The sequence below is a fragment of the Engystomops pustulosus genome, chromosome 1 (assembly GCF_040894005.1).
Source record: "Engystomops pustulosus chromosome 1, aEngPut4.maternal, whole genome shotgun sequence".
Lineage (NCBI taxonomy): Eukaryota > Metazoa > Chordata > Amphibia > Anura > Leptodactylidae > Engystomops > Engystomops pustulosus.
The window spans coordinates 158,801,792-158,821,847 of record NC_092411.1 but is presented as its reverse complement, the minus strand read 5'-3'; the positions used below and the strand labels follow the sequence as shown (position 1 = coordinate 158,821,847).

The window sequence follows — 20,056 nt, the reverse complement described above, 5'->3', positions numbered from 1 at the left end:
GTCATATATATATATATATATATATATATATATATATATATATATATATATATATATATATATATATATATATATATATATATATATATATATACACACACACACACACACACACACACACACACACACACACACACACACACACACACACACTGGAGTCCCCATATTCCATTCAGTTCAGGGTGCCCAGTAAGTCACGGCAAACATATTGGACAACAGGCCGCAAAGTAGGATAAAAAAATAGAATAAGCAGAAACACAACATACCCCCCCTACAGGGAAACATAATATTGCATAATAATGGGAGAAGGATAACCAAGGCTGCTAAACCTTCATGAATCTATTTCTGGTATCAGATCTGATTAAGTTTTCCTCACAGCTTACTATTGTTAATTCTCTCAATGACTCTAGAGACTCTCACTGGGACGCAATGTAGATGTGTGCTGCTAAAAGGAAAAAATGGCACAATTTGAACTTAGTGTAAGGGATTCAGGCTTATCGCTAGCAATAGATGGGGTTGTGTGGGACCGTGAACCCTGTTAATTGTATCTGCCCAATACTGTTCCAAAAGCAGGCTACTATTGGACAAGACCACCAAATATGAAAGGTGGAGCCATCCTCCTCACTTCCTCTGAAGCATTGTGGTGAGACCTAATGGCATGAACCAGAATGGGGACCATATAGGCTGCATGTAATATTAAAGGCCCCTCTGTAAGGGAGACTTGCCACTTACCCCTACTTAATATATCACAGCAAACCCGTCGAACCTTTGGGGGTTCATTTATCAGTCCATATAGTTGAGAAAGAGATGCCGGTCTAGAGGAAGAGTATATTGCTATTGACTCGACAGTGGTGTATGAGGATTCTGTACCTGTGACTTTAAAAAAAGAAAACACCTGCTGTATTCTGAAGAACTTGGACTGCGGAGGTTGGAGCTTAGTATGGAAACTATTCATAGTTATTAACTTCTTTCCCACCAAAAAGTCATGAACCTGCAAGAGCATGTTGTCGAACCACCATTTCAAAGGAAAACATAGGGCCAGATTTGTAGTTGAAACATACCACCCTCCATAGTTGTAGTGTGTATAGTTCAAATAAAGTCGATTTGGGGAGTAGGGCAATAACATGGGTAGTAGCCCACATCAACGATGTTACCACCGCGCTCTTCGATCTGCCAGTGATCTTAGATTATTCTATTCCTTAATTAGACCTTCCCATACACGTCTCCAGGACTTCTCCAGAGCTGCAACAATTCTCTGGAATTCCGTACCCCGGTCTATCAGATTAATACCCAACTCCCCATTGCTTCAAAAGTTCATGTAAACTGACCTATTTAGGCAGGCCTATCACATTCGCTATCTGCATCCAACTTTAAATCTTTATTAACCAATTCTGGGTACTTCCCCTGTCTTTCATCTGGAAAATGATTCTCTGCAGCCCCACTGACTTTGGACTTTGTATATAAGATGGCGGCTGATGGCTGGTTCAAGCAGCAGCATTTTTTATTTATTAAATTATTGTTATTCCATCCCCTTATAAAAATGGCTGGACCATTATACAAGCTCTAACACTTCTTTTGTCACCCCCTCATCCTCTTAGACTAAGCTCTTGTGAACAGGGACCTCACCCCTATTGTTTCACATGACTGTTATTACTCTGTCTTATTTGTATGTTCCCCAGAATCTGTAAAGCACTACAGAATTTGATAGCGCGATATATAAATAAAGATTAATATTATTATCCCTGCCTCGTCCTTCTCTGGATATGAATGGGGGGTGGAACTCCTGCTGGTATGCCTCAGATATGCCTGTGGGATGGAATACAGAACTCTTAAAGAGTCCACAAAACGCCCCATGATGCCCATCCCATTGAGGACAGTCTATCAAAGGCCTTCCCGATATCTAAAGCCACCAGCATCATAGGAAAGAAATGTACTTCAGACCAGTGCATTTCATTCAGGATTCTGTTGTGTGGCGATAAATCCCACTTGGTCCCTATATACCAAGGCAGGGAGAAGGGTGTTTAGGCGTGCTGCTGGTATCAATGTTAACAACTCTGTGTCCAAAATAATAAGAGTAATGGACGGCAATTGGAAGGCTGCAGCGCTTCCTTATTTACATTGGGAATGAGTGTAATGTCCGCCTCAAGAAAATTCTGTGGCCATCATTTCACCCCGCAGCATTTGGGCCAGCAAACGATCCGACTTATTTGCCTATTTATAGTAAGTTGCTTTAGCCCACCTCCAGGCCTTCTCCGTTTGTTATGCGAGTACCGCATCTAGCTGTAGTTTAGTGGTCCTGACCACATTCGTTATATATATTATATATTGTGGGGTTAACCAAACTGTTTTAACGTGCAATGTAATTCTGACCCCCAAATGGCTGAAGAAGTTATTTGTAGCCTTTTTCCCAACTTCCTTTGACTTCACCGCTGAAGCCATGAAACCAATAAAACCAATAGAATGTTGCATGAACGTATACTTGTATAGAGCTAGTGAACGAAGACTGATATAATCTGGTGTGCAGTTTCATTCAACTGAAAAATAGAGGAAAATATCCACCCTCATCGACAGTAAAAACTAAGGTCGATAGTGCATGAGATTATCAAACAAATTCCCAAGTAGAGGCTGTCAGCTGCAGATCAGTGACATTAACATAGAGAGTGTGTAGGTCAGGTATTTCTTGCAGCATGCTATACACCTGTATTATAGCTACCACTGGGAAATTTTTATGTCTTTTATGGTTGCCTTGGCAGCTAGAGCAGAGCACACCCTCTCGCCTTGCTGCATCTTCCAATATCAGCTTTAGGCCACAGATTGATTTGGCAGGCTCTGTGTAGCACTGCAGAATCTGTGTGTGCTATATATATATATATATATAAAGGAATTATTATTATCCTGAGGCTGCGTTCACATAATTTGTTTGAATTAAAAGACAAAATGTTACTTCCCAAACAAAATTATTTATTGAATTAATGGATAGAATATGGATATATTCATTTCTATGGGATCATTGGAAACCCTGTACTGTGCCAAATCACTGAGGGTTTTAGAGCAGTTTTAGACAATTTTCCAACTTGTGGAAACTGGCGCAGCAGAGAACTGTCTTGTTCTACCCTGCACTGGTTTAAAGATTACACATTAATAAATCTCTCTCAACGTTTGTTCTGGTTCTGTGGAGATAAAATTGAAGCATATCCTATTCTAGTCTGATTTTCAGACAAAACTCACATAAACCAAGTAAAATTGCTAATGAAAAACATGGATACTATATGCATCTTAGTTTGGCATGGGTACTCTAAAAAGTGTGCAAGGAAAAAGGATTCCAAATCCAGCCGAGCGTCTTGACTAAGAATGGTGTTTCCGTTTGAAACGCGTTGGACGCTGACCATATGGATTTTAAGATTATGCCACAATAAGGTTCAAGTTAACTCGGCTGGATTTGGAATCCTTTTTCCTTGCATAGTTTGCTACGGCCCTCACAGAGGGGTTATCCGTGCCTTGTCGGGCACTCTATATGGACAGCAGGCGAGCTGGATTTTTTCTCTCCATTTGTACTCTAAAAAGTACATGTTCACAGCTTAGTGACCTTTTCAGTGGATTTCGGACTTAATCGCTGATAGAAACACTGATGTGTGAACGAGGCGTAAGGGCTCATTTATACAGTTTTCTATCCTAGTTCTGTAAAAGTTATGGATAGAACACAGATACACTATAGTCAATGGGGGTTTTTATCATGACTGGGAGCAGTCTTGATCCCCCCCCAAGCGCATGTTGAGGCTCGGCTAGTGCTGGTTATAGTTAATGTGTCGGACCCCCATTGTGGCCCACTTGGCCTGAAGGTGGTGTAAGGGGAAAGAAAGTTGCAATTCCATGCACCAGGGAATTTCAACTTTTTCATGGCTTGCATGTCAGAAAACTTGGCGTACAAGCCATGATAAATTCCGCCACAATTAATCCATTTACATATCCTGTTCTCCCCAAAAAATTTGCAAGCACTACTTTTGTTTTCCTCATATGTGTCTTAGTTTCTTCTAGCAACTTGTACTGTAACTCCAATAAAATGAATGCACACACATGTCATCCTAGTGCTATCCTTGTTTCATCCCTTTTTTCAGAGGTTATAATTGGAGAATAAGGGGACAGTATCTGATTTTTTTTGTAGACACATTGGTTGACATGCATTAATAGTGCTTCAGTGTTTGTGTTTTTGACACACAAATTGTGTAGATTGAGGTGCAAGGAATTAATAAATTGGCGCAAAACCAATAATGGTCTAAACTAGCTCCACATTCATGAAGATGAAATAGAACTTGGTAGACCAGCTTTTAGTTGCTCTAATTGTGCGGCAAAACTTATGCCAAAAAAACTGTTCGGAAACTAGAAGTGCAGGAAAAGTTTTGGGATTCCACAGCTGTGCCCAAACTGTGTGACCAAAAAAGAAGGCATGAGAGTTGGGAAAACGTTTCTTTTTGTGGTGCCGACAATTCATAAATTTGGTGCGTGCATTCCAAAAACCAGCTATGGACCCAAGACCTCAAAAAAACTGGCGTAAAGACAGTAATAGATGTCCCACAATGAGAAAACTGTTGTTACTCTTCCACCTCATGTGCATTTAAAATCCTCTATATAAGTCTTCCTGTATGTGACCATTGTTCCCTTAGGCCACATTATAGTGAAAGGTATTATCCTCATGGCCGTTGTTTTCACGGCCACGGGGATGAGCCAACTGCCTGCGCTCCAAAAAAATAGAGGTTTGTATTAATTTCTGAGTTCATTCCCTAAGCAGTTTTTTTTTTTGTCATTTGTGCTCACCCACGATAACAGTCAGGCAACGGCCTTTGGGTTCAACATTTGCGGGCCTAAAAAAGCACACAATCTTATGATGGTAAGTTAATACATGCAGAATCATTGAAAATATGAGCGCAGATTCAGCTGAAGATTACATAGAAATCTAGTTATATATTTTACATACGTATAACCTGCAGCATAAAATCATACTGTAGGCTTTTCATTTGTCACCTGTATGTCGTCCGAAAAATTGCATAAAATAAAATCATGTCATTCCTGTTCCATTTAAATGCATGTTTGAAGTCCTCTTGTCTCTATGTTACATTTTTGCCTGTGTGTTGCGTTTTTTTAAAAGATACAAACTTCTAATTATTTTGCGTCGTGTTTTGTGATACGTTTTTACATTTGCTGGGAAGTAGTTTCCCTTAATTTTTTAATCAAAGTTCCAACTTTTGTGTGTTTTTAAAGGGTGCAGGAGACACTTGCTTTCATCTGATTAGGATTATAAAACGCATTTGCAAACTGGTCTTTAGCCGTGTTAAAACGCAACAAAAAATGCAATGCAACGTTTGAACGCGCCCTCAGAATGTGTCATATGATTGTGTTACCTAGTAAGTAGTCCGCAAGAACAGTCCACACGCGGTCAACACCTGTGTGTCAATCATATTTTTTACGTTCCCACAGTTTTCAATGGGAATGGTCAAGACACAAACACAACAGGACCTACAGGCTCCACACATGGAGTGAAAACCACTGTCATGTGTACTTACTACTACTGAAGAGATACCGTGCTGGGCAGGTTCCTGAACCCTTTTCTGTTGGCTACAACTTGTCCATTTGCATAGCAGTGGTGGCAGGGTTGGTACCTACAAGACTGCACGTAGAGGGGTAACAAGTGAGATAGAGCCTCAGCTCAGTGTACAGTAGGTGAGAACAAAGGAAGAAGTCAGCCATGACCACCTCACAGAGCATCTCACCGAGCCGCCCTGGGAGCTGCCTCAACTTTCCATGAGAGGCCTTAGTCATTCAGCAAAGGGGCGGGATGCGAAAAAAATCCACATTTTCTTTCCCAAATAAGTCGAAAAAACCGTACATATTTTTAACGTGGGTGCCGCCCTGTGGCTGCTGTCGTCACCACTCGACCCCGCCCACAGGTAACCAAGCCCACCCGTGCCATGACCTCACCCAAGAATTCCAAGCTGCTACTCATTGACTAGACTTATTCCGCAGGCAGCAGCCGCAGCCTCCTCTCTGCCTTCCCTTGCCCATAGTCCCTCAGGCTGCTGGCAGTGCGTATATAGAGGCCGGGCAGAGCACAAGCCGTCTATGAGGTGTAGTGTAGCCAGTGCCATAACCAGAACAAGGGAATTCTACGGAAGCCTACACTAACACTACTACAGAATGGCCGGACTCAACTCCTTGGAAGCAGTGAAGAGGAAGATCCAGGCGCTCCAGCTGCAGGCCGACGATGCTGAAGACAAAGCGCAGAATCTCCAGAAGGATCTGGACACTGAACGGGAGATGCGTGAGAAAGTGAGGCGCAGCTACTCGAAGCTCTACGGCCTCTGCTTCCTGTCTCCTCTCTCCTGCCGCTCCCTGTCTTCTGTCGCTGCTCCTCCTGCCGGCCACGCTCCGGGCTATCCCTTCTCTCCCAGTAACACTCTTTCTCCATCACTGCTGTCTTCATTGTCAGAGACCTAACCACACCCCATCCCTGGTACAGTGCCAGGCAGCTAGTAATGCCACTGCCCTCTGCAAACTGCTCATGCCCAGGTGGGTAATGGGAAACTACTGCATGGTGTGCAGGTAGTGATGTCAGGAGAGAAGCCACACATAAGGGGTCCGGAGGTGTCCATTTAGTAGAGGATGCAGTGTTGTCACCTGATTGTTCTGGAGCCTGCTCATACTAAATGGACAGCCCCTTTAAGACAAGCAGATGTGGTGTCACACACACAATGAAGCATTCCTTTCTCACCGGAGCCACAGTGGTGGTATTTCAAGGGCTGAAAATAAACTGGCAGGGAATATGGGACTATGTCCTGCATGTTGTTATATGTATAGTAGAAGTTTATAGACACAAGGATGGGTTCATACTGGTGGAAGTAACCGCAGAGCCGGATCCACAATATGATGGACCCAAATAACTAGTGGAGTACTGTTACTTCACTGGCGGTATGCCGTGACACTGTTATTGGCACATCCAAAGCAGATGTGAACCAAGCCTTATTCATTCTTCATAGGTCTTCATTATCTGTTACCTGATCTTTGTACCATCTTTATATATAAATGTGTATGTATAGATTGTATTAAGCTATAAATTTCAATAATGCTTCTGTTGTCCCAGACTCTGAAATGGGCCATCCACATGTGTTGACATGAATGAAGTGTATAGAAATCTAATTTACGCTGTACATTTGTATAAACACTGTTTTGTCCCCCATTGCATGATGTCCTATATGTCATATATCTGGTCATTGGACATTGAATATTGCGAAAATGCAGCTTAAGAGTAAGCTTCTGCTAAAGAATTGCTGATGGATGAGAAAACTTCAGCTTGTTTTTCCACGTTGCCCCAATGTCTTTAGACCCCTATGATCCTTGTAATGAATGGGGCTGTTTCTCCAGGGCGTCGGAGGGGATCTGTGCTGCGGCTTTTGACACAGTGGCTCGTGTTTAATATGGTAGCCGGTGATGACATAAGATCTGCCAGAGTGACACTATATAGGAGCAGTTTTTCTGATTCCTCTGTCCCTTCACTTGGAATCGTATCCTGACTGATCATAATTCTATGGGAATGATGCTCCATAACTTGGTATTAGATTGGAAAATCCTCCCCCCCCCCAGATGGCCAGCTTCAATACTAAGGACATCATCTGTCACGTGATGGAAATGTTCTACCCTTTATTTCTAAATAATAGTATGCAGTTGGGGTCTTGGATTTTAAGAGCAGAAGAAAGCTTTAATTTTATCCATGTGATGTTTCCAATGACAAGCGGTTGGCTTTATGTTGAGTTGTCCTAAGATGTAAAATATTAGTTGTTTAATGGTGAGGCTGGAGAAAATGGGAGGAAATGTTATAAAGAAGAAATGAGATCAGCAGTGTGGCATGTCCCAGCATTGCCCCTGTTGTCCATGCTGATAGCTAAAGGATCTCATACCTGAGTAGTGCGTTCCTCTCCATGAATCACCACATGAGCTCATCCAGAGGTGGTGCAAGCACTTGTTGATTTCCCAACAGACATGATTTAACATCCTGGGCCAGGTGAGAATGTGGAGCATGTGACCTGATTCTGCACAAGTAATTTATTGACTCCATGAGAGCCACTTGAGGACAGGACTGTCTTGCCCAACACACTGTTCCTGTTACGAGTAAGCCCCCTTCTTGATCATCATCTTGGGCAATTCTTTAGGGTAGTTTTTATAGTAGCAAATAGGGAGGGGGGATTTTGACCAAAATTTAAAGCCTAGATTTTTAAAACAAAAAGACGGTTCTTGATCTTAATCTACAATTTACTAAGAATGCCCCTTTTTTTCTTTGTTCTTCTTCTCCCATCTCTATGCTTCCAATTTCTCAGTGTTACATCTTATTATCTTGCAGAATCTTTCCCTACTCTTCTAATTCAAATTTTGCTTTGAATTTTGCTCCCCCCCCTTTATGTTTCCAGGAAACCAGGATAACTCCTTTAAATAAAATATACAATCAGAATCCACTGTGATAAACCACAGACACTTTTTCCTTCTAAAATCAGCCTTTAAGATTATGAGCCTGAAGGCTGTTAAAATGAGCAGAACACGCCTTTCCTTCACCCTGTACTCTCCCTCTGTCTGTGTAATATAGCAAAAGCATAAAGTGGAGGGGAGACTACCCTGCTCATTGTAACAGCCTGTGAAGCTACAGCAGTGAGGGCCTAAGGAAACTTGCCCCAGAGTCCTTCAGGCTCATTAAAATAATTATAAAAATTGTGTTTAGAAGGAAGGAGTCCATGGCTAACTACTATAAGAAGATTAACACAGTCACAGTGCCTGGATCTATAAGTAACTGCCCCTGGTTTATCATAATGGATTTTGATGACAGATTTCCTTAAAGACCGGTGCACACTTGGTATATTTGGTGTGAAGATTTCCACCTATGGAATCCAAAGACTGCCTCAGGCCACAGAAATTGTCCAGCAGAAAGTGTTGCCTTAAACAGCTCTTTTTGCCATTAACCGAAAATTCCACACAGTTTGTGCCCTGTGTCTTTTTGGCCTAAACGGTTCAATCAAGATTTTTGTTATTGTTGGTCCTGGAATAGGCAATCGGTACTTTTTTACTATTCTGTCACATATTTGGTATAGTTGTATGTATAGTGCTCATTATTTCTATTGTAAAGCAGCCACCTGTTAAATGCCTGGTTGAGGCTAACCACAGCACCTACATGGTGTCAGCCTACCCTGTGGAATCGGGTGATTCTTTGTTAACTTGTTGCATTTACAATTTGGGTGCAGTTACTCGTACCAAAAACACTGAAAATACTTAATTTCAGAAAAAAAATACAGCGAAATTACTGCGTACTTGCAGGGTGTAAGTGGGTGTTAGACCCAGTAGATTACTATGTTTTAGCATTTCTGGGCAGGTTACTACTCTACCAAGTATTCAGTAAATGTTGTGTATATTGATCCTGGTTAATGTTCACAAAACCTACAGCAGAGTTTATAACTTTACTCCACCCAAACATTGTGTGCACCCTACACCTGTCAGACAATGGAATACTTTGTTGAACCTGTGCTTAGGTGTTTTTGCCACCCACTCTCAGGCCTATTACATATATTGGGTGTCAGCTACAACCTACTTTTTATATACTGTACTCCCATATTATATCTTTGTATTGCAGAACACTTACTACAGCTATCTCCAGTACATTTCATGTTCTGTCTACCAGGCTCTGTTGACCTGACCTTATACATATGGCTCTGTTTTTTTTTTTTTAACCTTGTGAAGAAACAAATAGATTAGTTAGATTATTAAAATTCTGGTGCAAAGTAGTCCAACTAATAGATGTACGAGGTGTGAACTCGGACTAGACACAGATGTATCAGTATTGTGATGGATCTGGTGCATGTCTGAGAATTGAATATGAGGCTACAACATCTGCTCCATTGTTAAAGGCACTCAAGATCTACACAAGTTGACAGCCTTTCCCCTTTAGGACTTCATTTTCTCCTGGGGCTAAGCAGGGGTATTTTTTGGTCTGCTTTTATTTGTACAGAATGGTTAAAAAGACCTAAACTGATCTATCCAACTGTTTCCATGGTTTTGGTAAATCATTCATTTATCTTCTGGGACAGACTTTGTGCTTCTGTGAGTAGTAAGAAGCAGTGTAGCCTAGGGACACAGTATCCTGCTGGCACACCCTTTCCTGATGTAACTGTATAGCAGGTCATTTGCAGAGGGGGTTTCCTCTCAGTTGTGGTTCAGTATAGTTCTTTGGCCTTTTCCAAAAAGCAGATCCATACGAGTATAGTATAGATCAGTGGTGGCGAACCTATGGCACGGGTAACCTATGGGCACCCTTGCCAGACAGGACTCAAGGCCTCTTGCAGTTACAGGCAGCCCAGGACCCCAGAAGGAAGCTACAATGATAATCCAAACTTCTTCTCCTTCTTTCTACTGTATTGGTGTCTTTGGGTGTCTATACAATTTAAACCTTTGAAAAAGCAGGGAGTAATAAGTTACTGATTAAATGGTCGCATTGGCACTTTGCCAAAAATACGTGGGTTTTGGTTGTAGTTTGGGGACTGTGTCTAAAAGGTTTGCCATCACTGGTATAGGTATTGCTCCAGAGGACCAGGCGTTTAGAGCTGAGCACCAAAAATTGTTTCCTAATAGAAGCTTACAGTAATAAGTCTCTCCTTCCTGCAGTATGTGTGTGGGGAAAAAAATACGGAAGGCAGAAGTTTTGGACATGTCCCTGTACGGTTTTACTTTGCCCAGAAGCATCCACAGTATTTTATGGTATAGATGATTTTAGGCCTGTGGCTTCTGGAAATTGTGAAGCTTGATGCACCATGTACATTGTATTACATATGTTTGTTTGGAGTTCTAGGAGATGTATTAAATGTGACAAGGATATTTTTGTGTTATGGTTGTATCACAGTTAGTATTTTATTTCTTTTGAAGCCATTTTCTAGGTGCAGTAGGAAATGTAAGGGTGGTAGACGGCGGGCAATCTGTAATGTATTAGTAATCTTTCCAGGGATCAGCATTTGTAGCTATTCCCACAGCTAGCATCCTGCAGCCCTTCCAGCATAACTCTGCGGGCGGTTTCCTGTCAGCCGGCCTTCCCATACTGCTATTACCTTATAAGGAGAATCCTCACATTCTAAAAAGGGAAAGGTGGAGTTTCCATGATGAATCGTTTCACTTTTATCTTACTACTGCAGCTTACTCTATGATGATGCTCCATATAATAGCTGTTCACTTCTCTAGGACTTTCATTTCTTATTTTATATTATCATGTGTCTACTATATGAAATACAGAATACTAGAAATGTACAATAAAAAGCTCAATGATTTGCAGAACTCTTTTCTCTTACCAATATTATAGAAGCATATTGTTGTGCATCCTTGCATCATTCTACAGGTGAAACCTTTACTTACCTTGCTGTAAAATGTTATTTTATTTCAGGCTGAAGGAGAGGTTGCTGCATTAAACCGCCGTATCCAGCTGGTGGAAGAGGAGTTGGATCGCGCTCAAGAGCGTCTAGCTACAGCTTTACAGAAATTAGAAGAGGCAGAAAAGGCAGCTGATGAGAGCGAAAGGTACAAAATCTAGAATGTTGTGTGTTTGATTTATAGCTACAGTATACCATCCCCATTATCATTTTACTCTAATTTTGGATATGTTTTACCAAGGTTGCACTAGAATACGGTCTCTACTAAGCACTGTACCTTAATTACAGACATTTTTTTTCTGATGTGCAAATTAGCTTTTGTGACTCATGTCTGGTATCTGTGACTCTCTCTCAGGCTGGCAGTGGTATCCACACCCCATTAATGTGACTGACAGCTTTGTGTCTCTTCAAATCACTGCCCTGCCTCCTTGTACTTAGAGCTTTACATGTCTGTAGTTGAATATTAGCAAACAGTCCCTATGTACAGGTGGGAAATATTCTGTCAATTATTTTACCTTGTGTCACATTCATGACATGTGACCAGTGACGATATCGCAGGTCCTTTAGGCTTCTAAGAATAGCAAAATGTACACCATGTAGGTGATTACATGAAATCACAGCAGCCTCCATGGATGATGGAGAGGAGTAGAAGTCCATGGAGGCTGCTGTGACTTCATGTGGTCAGATACTTGCATGGGGTGCAGTTTGCTATTGTTAAGAGGCTAAAGGACCTGAGATTGTCACTCTGGTTACATGACATGAACCTTAACCAGTAAGAAGGCATGGGGAGGAGTAGATGGGTGGGGTCGGTAGAGCAGGACACCCCCTCTGATTCCAGGTAATATAAGACAAAGGGGGTCATTTACTAAGGGCCCGTTTCGCGTTTTCCCGACGTGTTACCCGAATATTTCCGATTTGCGCCAATTGTCCCTGTATTGCCCCGGGTTTTTGGCGCACGCGATCGGATTGTGGCGCATCGGCGCCGGCATGCATGTGGCGGAAATCGGGGGGCGTGGCCAAACGAAAACCCGACGGATTCGGAAAAACCACCTGGAGGACGTCGGAGGAACTGCCTTAGTGAATCCCGGCCGGACCCGAATCCACCGCAGAGAACGTGCCGCTGGATCGCGAATGGACCAGGTAAGTAAATTTGCCCCAAAGTGTTGACAGGTTCCCTTTAAGCAGACAATTGTAGAGGCAAAATGTTAGTCATTTTCAAAGAACTCATACACACTGCCATTGTGATCATTTTAGTAGGGATCCCGAGACATCAGAGTATTTGATACAGTTTTATTGACAATGGCCACGATTACTAGTGAATTAATTCAATTTAATGTTTGTAGAGGAATGAAGGTAATAGAAAACAGGGCCATGAAGGATGAAGAAAAAATGGAAATCCAGGAAATGCAGCTCAAGGAAGCTAAACACATTGCAGAAGAAGCAGATCGTAAATATGAAGAGGTAAAATATCTGCACAATCTGACATATTTTACTGTGCCACTCAAATGTGCCATTTTTATTTTTTGTACTTAAAAGCATTCTCCTGCATTAGGCCATAATGATTTGTGGATTAAAGCACATAGGAGTTTTCTCCATTATAGTGGAATGCTTTAAACCTGTTACCCACATGTGAGTTGTGCAGGATTTCCCAAACCTAGAATCTCTGAAATGAATTCTGCATGGGTGTTCGGTCCAGTAAATCCTGCACGCTTATGGAGTTAGTTTGCTGCAAAACTGCTATGGGCCTATTGCGGGGGCGCATATACGTAGTTAAAGTGGTTTTTGGAGAGTTGGCCATGGTGAATTTTTGGCTACTCTGTATTCCAGGAGCTTAATGCTCACTTATTGTGTGTGTTTCACCCCTGACACAGTACAGGAATAATGTGCACAATGGTGCCACAGATAATAAACAGTGGAAATCTAGAGTAAATGTATTTTACTAAGTGAATAAGTGTTGATGCTACAATACAGTTTTACAGTGAAAAGCTTAATTTGAACAAATCTGTCTTTTTTTATGCCAAATAGTGGTTACAAATAAGTATTTCTTCTGGATGCTATCATGATTACGCATAACCACTAGGTTTTTTTGTTTTTTTTTCCTGTTAGGTTGCCCGTAAATTGGTTATTCTTGAGGGAGAGTTGGAGAGAGCAGAGGAACGTGCAGAAGTATCTGAACTGTAAGAATGATTGACACTTTCCATTCTGCAGGGGAAAAAAATGACATTTGATTGATTTTATATTCAGATACTGAATGATGGATGTGTATGGAAAAGGCTGCCTGAACACATCCATGTTTGGTTATATATTCTGGACATTGCAAACAGTTGGTGAAAGCTTGCTTATGACAAGAATTAAAAGGGCCTTGCTGTTTATAGGGTTTGAATGCAGCCTCCGGTATAATTCATCTGGTGTATCACTTCTGCATGTCAGAACAGTGGAATTGTTTATCATTGGTTTTGCTGGCCTTTTGGGCGTAAAATTAAAGTTGCATCTCTGCTATTTCATGTCAAAAAGTTGCACGGGGCACTTATCCCCAACGAAACATAGAAGCAATAACCAACAGATTTATTAATCTGTCAGATAGTGCAAAGCCAGATTTATGTTCTGTGACTTTTTAAAAAAAATGGCTTTCCAGTCAGTCCATGTGACTTTTCCAACATTTTATGCGACCTTTTGTCAAAAACCGCCAGCAGTGCAGAATAACACTGCACACAGATTTATTAAAGGACAATAGCCACTAATCTGGTTAATGTTTTAAAGTAAAATGACTTTTTGTTTCCCATATAGATAAAAAAAAACAACTGCAGATGATATATCATTCATGCGATCAAATACCATATATACTCGAGTATAAGCCTAGTTTTTCAGCACAAAAAAATGTGCAGAAAACCCAAACTTGGCTTATACTCGAGTAAAAATATAAGTTTTTGTGGTAAAATTAGAGGCCTCGGCTTATACTCGAGTATATACGGTAGTTGCTTTACCTGGTGTGGCGTCTCTCCTAAGGTTTTTGCTCACAATGCAGACTTCTTAGGTTCATGCTTTAAGCTAATAAAATAAATTTACTTGGGTAATAGGAATGAGTATCTTGCCTTTCCCTTAGTTTTGCTTATTCATTCATTTCTTTTTTTCTTTCTTGCAGTAAATGCAGTGATCTTGAGGAGGAATTGAAAAATGTGACCAACAATTTAAAATCTCTGGAGGCTCAATCTGAAAAGGTAAGGTGGCTGGAACCAAAATGTGGTTAATGTCATAAATTTATTTTCTGCAGAAATCCTTTGTTATCCCATGATTTTATCTGTGAATTTAGTTGAAAACAAATGTCTCTGGAGCTACTAAGTTTAGTTCTTTTAACACGGGCAGATGAATTGCCTTTCACATGCAGCCCTTGGTAACCATCAGTTATTGGAAGTGGTCTGAATAAATGTGGGAGTTTAACTTGTGCTTTTTCATCATGAGATGAGCGGACCCGATGTGCAGGTTCGGCCATGCAACCGGGAAACCTTATCGGATTGATGGCCGATCTCGCAAATTGACACCCCTAGCATCTTGCCATGGCTATGATCAGTCAACAAATGAGAATTTGATTGGCTGCTAACAGACATGCTCCACTGGGCATTGATTAGGCATGAATGTTTACTTAGCTGATCAACTATATAAAAGACCCCAAATCCCTCATAAATTTTGTCCTACACAAATGACAATCCTTGAAACCTACTGTTTACCCCTCAATAATTGCTGTACTAGTCAGTTTTTTACGGCTGGCCATTGAGAGGACACATCTGATGCGCCACCATAGAAAAAAGATTTCAATGCATTGAGCCCTGCTGCATTTGGTGCGCTGCTACGTTATCAAAACAATAAAAGTGATTTCAAAGGGGCCCATCCCCTTAAAAATAATATAAAAACACATATTTTAGTATTTCCATACCTGTACCAACCAAGAAAATGATACTAAAACTCAAAATTATGCTAATTCAAACTACAATTTACAAAATAAAACTACAAAATACAAAAACAAGCCCCCTTACAGCTTATAGTGAGAGAAAATTAAAAATATATACTTTATCTTGCAGAAGGCATTGATGAAAATAAAAGAAATTGGCTACAGATAAGCCATAAATGTTGTTCATTAGAATGCTTCTACGTTGTAAAGGTACAATTGCAGACTACGGCCCTAACCCATATTTGCAGACCAAACAAATATAACTGATATACAATAGAATTTCGGGGACAAGCATTTTCCAGACTGTGAACTGAAGGTTTATTACTCTTCACAAAGCTAAAGGGGAATGCTTTCCTGTAACGCTGAAAAACCGCTAGAAAAGTTTTTTGTTATCAACATAACATTGAAATTTTTTTTTATAGTATTCAGAAAAAGAAGATAAATATGAAGAAGAAATCAAGATCTTAACAGACAAACTTAAAGAGGTAATATGGATTACAAAGCAAGTCTAGCACTACAATATTTACAAAGTAGTGTTTTGTCTTGGTGTGGGTGTAGAGGACTAGAAGAGTAATATGCCACTATATAGCTTGCAGCGCACATTTATTCTTCTATTTGCATTTTTTTTTTATCTAACAGGCAGAAACTCGGGCTGAGTTTGCAGAAAGAACAGTTGCCAAACTAGAAAAAACTATTGATGACCTTGAAGGTAAGCTGTGCAAATGAGGATTCTTGTACGTATTTCCTATTTATAAATGCTGAATCTAAAGACTTGTCATGACAAGAGGGTCCAATAGACTTATAACTTATAGAAACTAAAATTGGTTGGATAGCTCTTCCACAAAGCATATTCTAATAACTATTTACAGATGAAGAACTGTGCTGGACATTGCTCTCAGCTTTATGTAAGTGGTGGTCTATAAAAAAAACTGCTTACTTACATCCTTTACACACATCCTTGATGGTAAAGTTACTGAACCATCAATATCCGATGAATAAAGCTTCAGTATAAATTCCTCTGTTTACATGCACAGCTTGAACAAATCTTTGTTTTTACAATGCTTGGTCTACAAGAATGCCATCTGGTAAAGGGTGGAGGGCACTATATCACAGCTTTATCCTAGTCAGGCGAATGGGATGAAGCTGCAATACTCTGCAAATGGCATGAATGTAGTCATAGTGGTGTAAGCATTGAAAATGTGGCTGCATGAGCGTGATGCCCCTTCAAACAGCTGGGCTGTTGAGTTAGTTTCAATACACATCTAATTTAGCTAATCAATAATAAGGTTACACTACCACCAATATGTTAGTCAAAGATGTTGCCACTAATTATTTGAGAATGTTTTATTATTGCTCAAAGAACAATCCATTTTTAATCTACTGTTTAGTAACCAGATTTCTTTCTCTTCCACGCTTCCTTCATACTGTTCTGCTACTGTACTCGACTCTCCTCCTGTCCTTCTGAATGATTCCTGCTTCCTCTCTATGATAGATGAGTTGTATGCCCAGAAGCTCAAGTACAAGGCGATCAGTGAAGAGCTTGACCATGCTCTCAATGACATGACCTCGTTGTAGACTGTCTATTGGTGCTGTCTCCTGTTTTCTCTCATATTTTCTGTCAGCAAGTTTTCTTTTATCTGAATTCCTGTGCTGATGTTTCTCTTAAAATAAAATCTTTCTGCACTTTCATTTTTCTCTTTCCTATTCTGTGTGTAATGCATTTATGAAAAGGCATTCAGTCATGATCTATACATCTCATATACTCTTAAGCCTACAGAATACTCCCAATATTCACAAATAAATGACAATTCTACATTCTATCTCATTTTACGCTGTATAGCATGTTGTGCATGCGGTTGACTCTCGCACTTGGTTTAAGTTAAGTTGTTGATCCTCTTCAGCTGTTGTAAATATGCAGAGACTTCATTTTCATGTCTTTCTTTTAGACAAACTGGCAAATGCCAAAGAAGAAAATCTGGGAATGCATCAAGTTATGGACCAAACACTACTAGAGCTCAACAATTTATAATGAAAAGTGAAGACAGTTGTGCACACTTGATTCCTTCCTTAAAGTCTTACAGTCTGTCACTTTTCATGCTTAACATTCCAGGGGAAAACTGCAATGACTGCGACCAAATATTTTATTTGTCAAAGAAACCGTTCACAACGATCAGCTGAAAACCTGACGTTACTTTGGTGCATTGTACCTTCTTTTTTTTTTTTTTTTAAGAATCCTTTTTATACTAAGGACCCATGTACATTTAAAGTTAGAATAGTCACAAGATGTTCAGTGTTTGTCTTTCTTATGTTATTCTGTTACATGACCAAAATGTGTTGGTATAAAAAAAATACAAAAGGTTTACTAGGCGTTGTTAAGTGTCATCAATAAAATGGAACTAGACAAAGTGTTAATTTGAATATCGTTTTGGTTCTTAAAAGGAAACTACTTTTCTGAATAGGGAAAAAATGCTTCACTTTGTATCTATGCTAGTTGCTACGCAATGGATGTTCTGTGCTCCTGAATGAAGCTCAGATTCTATTGGAGATGGGTGCTTTGGAGAGAAACGGTAAACATAAAAATACATAAATTGATGACATGTGATTTATATTTAAGATGCTCTCAATATACCACAATTATGGCAGTTGCGAGGAAACACTTCAAATGTTGTACAACGACCATGTTATAAACGCTTTTACACTAAAATTAATTTGCACCTTTCATGCATGTTTTTGCATTAGGTGTACTGTACTAATAGATTAGTGATATATGGTAGTGTTTGCATTTGCTAGGCACATTGAATGGTTATAGTTGTCTGGCGGGCGGATTGACTAAAGATCCATGGAAGAGAACCAACAAAATTGTGGACAGCTCGGCTGGTTGCTTAGTTTAACAGCATGTGATTTCTGGAATGTTCTTGTTAAAGGTAACCTACCACTTGTAGTGGCAGGTTTCCGATGGCAATATCGGGCACCAGCTCAGGGTGAGCTGGTGCCGGAGCTTATTTTAGTATTTTAGGTATCGCGGTTTAAAACACTTTTTAAACGTTGTAGCCGGCGCAGGCAGGTACGCGCTCGGCGCTTACCGTGCACGCGGCTCTCATTCACTTCCTATGTAGCCGCGTGCACGGTAGCCGCGTGCACTAACTAAAATAAGCTCCGGCACCAGCTCACCCTGAGCTGGTGCCCGATATTGCTATCGGAAACTTGCCACTACAAGTGGTAGGTTTCCTTTAAAGGGGTATTCTTTAACAAGTTTCTTAAATAACAAAATAACACATTCTCTAATTCCCTGTCATTTACAAAAATACAGCATTGCACAGATATAATTCAAACCTGTCTCTATCAGTACTGGTGTACACAATTTCAGTTGCCCCTAGACACAACCCTATAACTTCTGACTTGCGGTTGGGGAAGCCATCTTGTTCTCATCTACAGCCCCCACCCTTGCATTCCACAACAAGCTCAAAGAAACTCACTTCCTGCTTGCAAACACATCACACCAGAGGGGAGAAAAGCTGCAAGCTACAGACAAGCAAGTTTTTTTTATCGAAGGGAAGGGAAGAGAGATGCATCAGATATCATAGTGTGAGAGAAGTACTGAGAGTCACTGGGGGACATGTATCACTCCTATTGCTTCCTTTTTCCTTTATTGTGTGACTTTTTGCAGTTTGCAACTTTTTAGGCGCAGAATCAAGCAGCGTACCAAAGTTGGCTGCCTCAAGGATTTAATGCAGTATTGCCATATTTATATTTGCAGCCCAGATGTTCAACTTGTGAAACTTTTGGGCTTTGAATTGTCCCAATTTTGCGCCTAATAAGTTGCTAAACAAAACATGCTTGACCCAGACTTACTTTTGGTAAACTACTATTTGGGACAAAAAAGTCACACGCCGCAAAAAGTCCCAAAAGTGACTGATACATGCAATGCGTTGCCTGTATACAAAGGGTAAAAAGATACATTGAAATGATTAAGTAGGCCAACTTCAGGTAACTTTAAAAAGGGCTGTCGAAAAACTATGATACATGTGCCCCATTGTGTTTAATATGCATGTCATGGATCTCCTCTCTGATCTGTCGCATCTTTTCTATGTGTCAGATACTAGTACAATGTTCAGAAGGTAAATTAAAGTGTATATAAACCTTGTACCCTGATAATCTAACCACATTTTCGGCTCAAAGAACTACAGGGAGCATAATGTGTCTGCTTAAAGAGTCGATATTGACCATCACTTAGTGATAGGAGCTAAAACCGCAATACAACTGAGTACAATTGTAAAGTAAGGGGTTAAAATGATCTGTATTGTGTAAACATCACTAGGGGATTGAGATTTGAGAAATTTCTTTCATGGGAAAACCCCTTTAAGGGTCTTCAGAATCTCCCTAATCCCTCCACATGGTCATATTTGTAACAATAGTGGACATAATTTCCAAATATGTCTTATCTTCTCACACTAGTCTCCTATGGAGAAGTTATATCCAGCCAGTTCTGAAACATACCAAACACCCTTACGAAATAATAACCCGGCTGTCCAGCTCACTTGGTTGGCTTGTGAACTCCGAAATATTTAGCGGTTTATAGTCCAGTAATTGAAATCTATGAATTATGACAGGACAGGCTATGAATTATAGATTTTCCTAGTTTTCAAAGTATCTATGTAGTTATTATGCT

The 20,056-nt window shown here is 40.3% G+C and overlaps 1 protein-coding gene across 5 annotated transcripts in view; it reads left to right on the top strand.

The window, feature by feature from the left end:
• The window catches only part of TPM4 (tropomyosin 4), a 50,019-nt gene extending 32,220 nt beyond the window's left edge, over window positions 1-17,799 (top strand). The window contains exons 1-8 of one of the 5 annotated variants that reach the window (XM_072112979.1): window positions 6,017-6,321; window positions 11,456-11,589; window positions 12,785-12,902; window positions 13,548-13,618; window positions 14,584-14,659; window positions 15,810-15,872; window positions 16,027-16,096; window positions 16,880-17,076. In XM_072112979.1, the coding sequence (XP_071969080.1) occupies window positions 6,190-6,321; window positions 11,456-11,589; window positions 12,785-12,902; window positions 13,548-13,618; window positions 14,584-14,659; window positions 15,810-15,872; window positions 16,027-16,096; window positions 16,880-16,962 (747 nt within the window). In that variant the 5' untranslated portion in view covers window positions 6,017-6,189 and the 3' untranslated portion in view covers window positions 16,963-17,076. Of the gene's footprint in view, window positions 1-6,016; window positions 6,322-6,421; window positions 6,562-11,455; window positions 11,590-12,784; window positions 12,903-13,547; window positions 13,619-14,583; window positions 14,660-15,809; window positions 15,873-16,026; window positions 16,097-16,879; window positions 17,077-17,333 lie in introns of those variants that run through there. The other 4 variants (XM_072112972.1, XM_072112985.1, XM_072112957.1 and 1 more) reach the window with 4 other exon arrangements.
• The last annotated feature ends 2,257 nt before the right edge of the window (window positions 17,800-20,056 follow it).